This window comes from Zingiber officinale, chromosome 7A, assembly GCF_018446385.1.
Source record: "Zingiber officinale cultivar Zhangliang chromosome 7A, Zo_v1.1, whole genome shotgun sequence".
Lineage (NCBI taxonomy): Eukaryota > Viridiplantae > Streptophyta > Magnoliopsida > Zingiberales > Zingiberaceae > Zingiber > Zingiber officinale.
In genome coordinates, this window is record NC_055998.1 from 7064067 (window position 1) to 7068430 (window position 4364).

Sequence of the window (4364 nt, forward strand, 5' to 3'; positions counted from 1 at the left end):
CTGAGTATTGACGTTGAGAACCACAAGACTAAAAAAATATTGTTAAGCTTATTGTTCTAATACCATGTTGAGAATAATCCTTATTAATAATGTGTACATTATATAAATAACATTACACGTGTAAAATAGAAAAAAAAACACTTAAAATATCTGGAAACGAATAAATAAGTGTTAGCATTAGCCCTACTACTAATTATGAGATGATTGTAAAGGGTTCATTTTTGTATCGTATATTTTACTATTAATAAAAAGTAAAGTTGGTTATTATATTTATTTTAGTTCAGTGCCAATTGAATAAGTATAATAATGTCATTGGGTAGTAAATTCTTATCTACAACATATCAATTGGTTGAATTGATAGTGAAATATTGTAGATATACATAGAATACTACTCTTAACTATTCCTAGTCAAGAATTAATATACAAGGACAATATTAATGCGTTGAGACTAGCATGTAGGTTAACGGATAACTTAATCTCACAAGTCATGGATATGATATATCAGGTTGACACATGAGTATATATTAGATAATATATACTGAATGACCCGCCATGAGAATGTTTTATGGATCGTTATATGAGTATCATAAACATTCTCATGTGACTATTGGTATGAATAGTCCTTAGATCTGAAGTCACTACGGTTCCCTACATAAGGAGTTGTATACTTTAGTATCGTCAAACGTCATCTGTAATAAGGTGGACAATAAAGTCGATCACTAGGTATGCAATTAATTATGCGAAGGGATGCGAGTGATGTAGATGAGATTTATTCCTTCCATACGACGGAAGTGATATCTGTGACACAAGAAAGCATAACCATGCGCAAATGAGTCAATATGAGATATAGAGCTTATTTGATTGAGTGTGTCTACTTAGAGATCAAGAAACACAAAGGTTGTAAGATGATGACACGGTCTATGCCTCATTGATCAATCTAGATATCAAGCATAGAGGGATCAAGTCATACAAGATAATAGTCACGGAAAGGTTAGGTCGGATCTCGACTTTCTAGTCACTTGGGTGGCAATGATGTCTTGCTAGATGTCACTCATTGCTTATGTATCTAAATGTTGATTTGGGTACATTGCCAACATTACGAGAAACTATTGGATCACACACAAAGAACAAATAGATATGGAGATGAGTTCATTGGATTAAGTCTAATCCGAATTGGACTTATTGAGTAAGACTCAAATGGATCCAATTGTTAGATTGAGTCCAATTCAAACTAGACTCATTGAGTCAATTTGAATAAATGAAATGGTGATTCATTGAATTCGAAATTGCATGAAAATCAATGAGTTAGACTCATTGGGTGAACTCGAGTTCACCAAGGATTTAAATGGTCAAAATTGAACCATTGGATTGAATTGTTAATTTTGAGTCATTGGATTGGAAGATGAAATGGCAAAACCCTTTGGTATTCATGAGATGGATATATATATCATTTCGGATGATATTTTTCATTAGATGAGAAGGTGAAAAACATTTGGTCTTCTTCTTCTTCCTCTTTCCCTCTCTTGGCCGAAAATCACCATTATGGTTGCTAGCACAACCTTGAGTGATTTCCATCTCCATCTTGTGAGTTTGTGAGACAAACGAAGGCAAGACTTGTTCGTGTGGATACCGTAGAGGCGCGGGCGTGTGATCGTGTTGAGATCCGAGCTGTCGGGAGATCGTGTGTACGCATCAAGGGTATAATTCTATCATGTAACTTAGTATAGATTATTTTAAAAAATATTTATTCCCTTCACATGGATCTGTTGGATAGAGGATCTAATTAATTTTCGCTACGCTTTTCGCGTGTTTAACGCGCTATATCCCAACAATAAGAAAACTAAAGAAATATTTTCTTTATTATGTAATATTTCACTCTCTCATTATCTTATTGGATTACAATTTTAAATTTTGAGTTAAGGGATAAGTTGAAAATTTAAAAATTATATGGAAAAAAAATCATTGAAACATCTCTGATGCTCTTTCAAATAAATCAGATGCATCGTTAGTATAAAATTCTCTAAGTTACTCCTTTCCATGTCTAATCTGTAATTTAAACCATTTGTACGCTTCTATAATATAATATTCTTTTTAAAATATTATTGTATTTATCCAATCATTAAAATTAATAAAACAATGTAAAATTTTAAATGAAATGCAATGAATATGATTAATAATGACATTATACTTCTGTGAAAATTAGAGCATTTAATTTTTTTTATACAGTTGAAGAAAAAATGTTTATATATATTTCAAAACGAATAAAATAATATAACTATAATTAATACTAAATCATGTGCTAAGACAGAATATTGCATTGCATTCTGAGTTCAGTTGTGTTTATATTATTTATTAAAATATTTTCTATTTTTAATAATAATTACATTTACATCGATGGTACATACATTTCTTTTTCCTCGCTTTCTTTACTCCTCGTCACTCCCTTGTTCAACCCGTCGACCGTTAGAAAAGAAACTTAAAAAAAAACGAAAAATGCTCGTTATTGAGTCAGGACACCGCAAATTAGGATCGGGCCACCGCCTCCAATAGCTTCTCCAGCTTAAGGGCTATCGGAGGCGGTAGTTTCACCGGTGAGCATCGCTGCCTCCTCCTCTGCCGTAGGAGCTCGAGGTCCAGCGCATCGGCGATCTCTTCGGGGCTCCACCCTGCCCGGCGGAGCGACTCCGAGCAGCGGCCCACCTTCACCAGCAGAGCGTCGAGCGCCGCCTCGGAGTCGACCATTGCGTCCGTCCCGTCGAGCTGTTCGCCACCATCGAAGACCCTCGAGGCTGGCACGTGAACCATCTCACGGATGTCCGATTCGTCCCACCCACCTTGCCTCAAGACGGATCCGATGCCGTCCAGGTAGCCCCCCACCCAGCCCGGCACTCTGAGGCTCCGAATCTCCACGAAGCGCGCCGCATCTGGAGGCGGAGACGACAATGAAGTTGAGGACACCGAATCTGAAACCGAGGAGGACGAAGAAGAGGAGATGCGGCGGCGGCTGTCGGAGGCGGCGTCACTCCAGAATTCAATCCAGCGAGCAGCGTCGAGGCGGGGGAGAAGAAAAGAGGAATCCGGGTGCGGAGACGCGGACCAACGACGCAGGAAGAAGTCGCTGAAGTCGATGGCGCAGCAGAAGACACGACAGTCGTCGACGTAGAAAACAGGGTTGCCGGCGAGACAGGGGAGGCAGGGGATGTAGCAGCGGCCGAAGAGTGGTATTAAGAGTGGCGCCCGGCGGAGTGAGGCCCGGGCCCGGCGGAGGGCCCGGGCAGGGTCCGCAGGGCGGGAGCCCCAGGAACGCGGCCATAGGACTCCGCAGGCGACCTGGAGGGCCGCGGCGGCGCGCGGGAGACAGAGGAGGAGACCCGCGTTGGGCACACGCCAGTCTGGGAAGCCAGGCCCGGAGGGTATTGCCAGGGCGAGGAGCGCGCGGAGGTCAGGAGGGAAGGCGAAAGCGAGGTCAGCCTCGAGGCGAGCGAGCTCTAGCTCGGAGAGGCCCGAGCAGAGTGGGACGGAGGCGGCGCGGAGGTTGGATAGGACGGCCTCGGCGAGGGGGTGGAGGGAGAATGCGCCGAGACGGTGAGCAGCGGTGGATGCGACGTGCGATGAGGCGGCGCGGGCGGAGAGGCGACGGAGGCCTGCGGCGTGCGCCGGGCTCAGGGCGGCCATTCGACGGTCGACGTCCACCATGGAAGCTACGTTGGTACGGTACCGGTGACGGTTCTTTCGCAGCTTTTGAGGAGGTAAGTTCTTCCTCGTTACAGATTGCAGCTTGCGGGCCAGAGGAGCGGCGGATGTGGCGTGCAACAAGATGCCCTTTTTAAAAGGGTATCGGAGAAAGAAGAGTGGGGTGGGGATGGCTTTATATAGCCGTGTGGCAGTGTAGCCAGTTGGGAGCGAGAGCGTCGCATCGGCATCGGCATCGGCATCGGCATCGGCATCTTAAACTAATCAAGACTTGAACCCTCCCTCCGTACGTATTTTTCATGAATCAGTGTGAAGGAAATCAAACAAATTAATTAATTTAGTCTTTATTTCTCTAGATGCCTGTGCGCGGCAGTTGACAAAAGGCAGCAATGAACAGAAAGAGAGCCGGTAAACTGACAGCAGCAGTCGGCCATTCATGGCACCGCTCTCTCATCTTTGAATGCACGCTTGGCACGTGGGGCCACGGGCCTACCTTATGAAATTGAATTCCTTTCTCCTTCGCAATCAATTCAAATACAGAGAGTTGTAAATTATATATGATGATTATGTTAAGCCCGTTAATTACATTGGATGCGGTTTTTACGGCATAATACCAGCTTCCAAGATAAGGCAATGACCTCCAAATGCAGTATTGTTAAAGGATTAAAGAC

The 4364-nt window shown here is 43.4% G+C and overlaps 1 protein-coding gene across 1 annotated transcript; it reads right to left on the bottom strand.

Moving 5' to 3' along the window:
- Window positions 1–2345: 2345 nt before the first annotated feature.
- On the bottom strand, window positions 2346–3883 carry LOC122000859. The gene has a single exon (XM_042555333.1). The coding sequence runs from the start codon at window positions 3694–3696 to the stop codon at window positions 2524–2526; it is 1173 nt and encodes a 390-aa protein (XP_042411267.1). The 5' UTR covers window positions 3697–3883; the 3' UTR covers window positions 2346–2523.
- Between the last annotated feature and the right edge of the window lie 481 nt (window positions 3884–4364).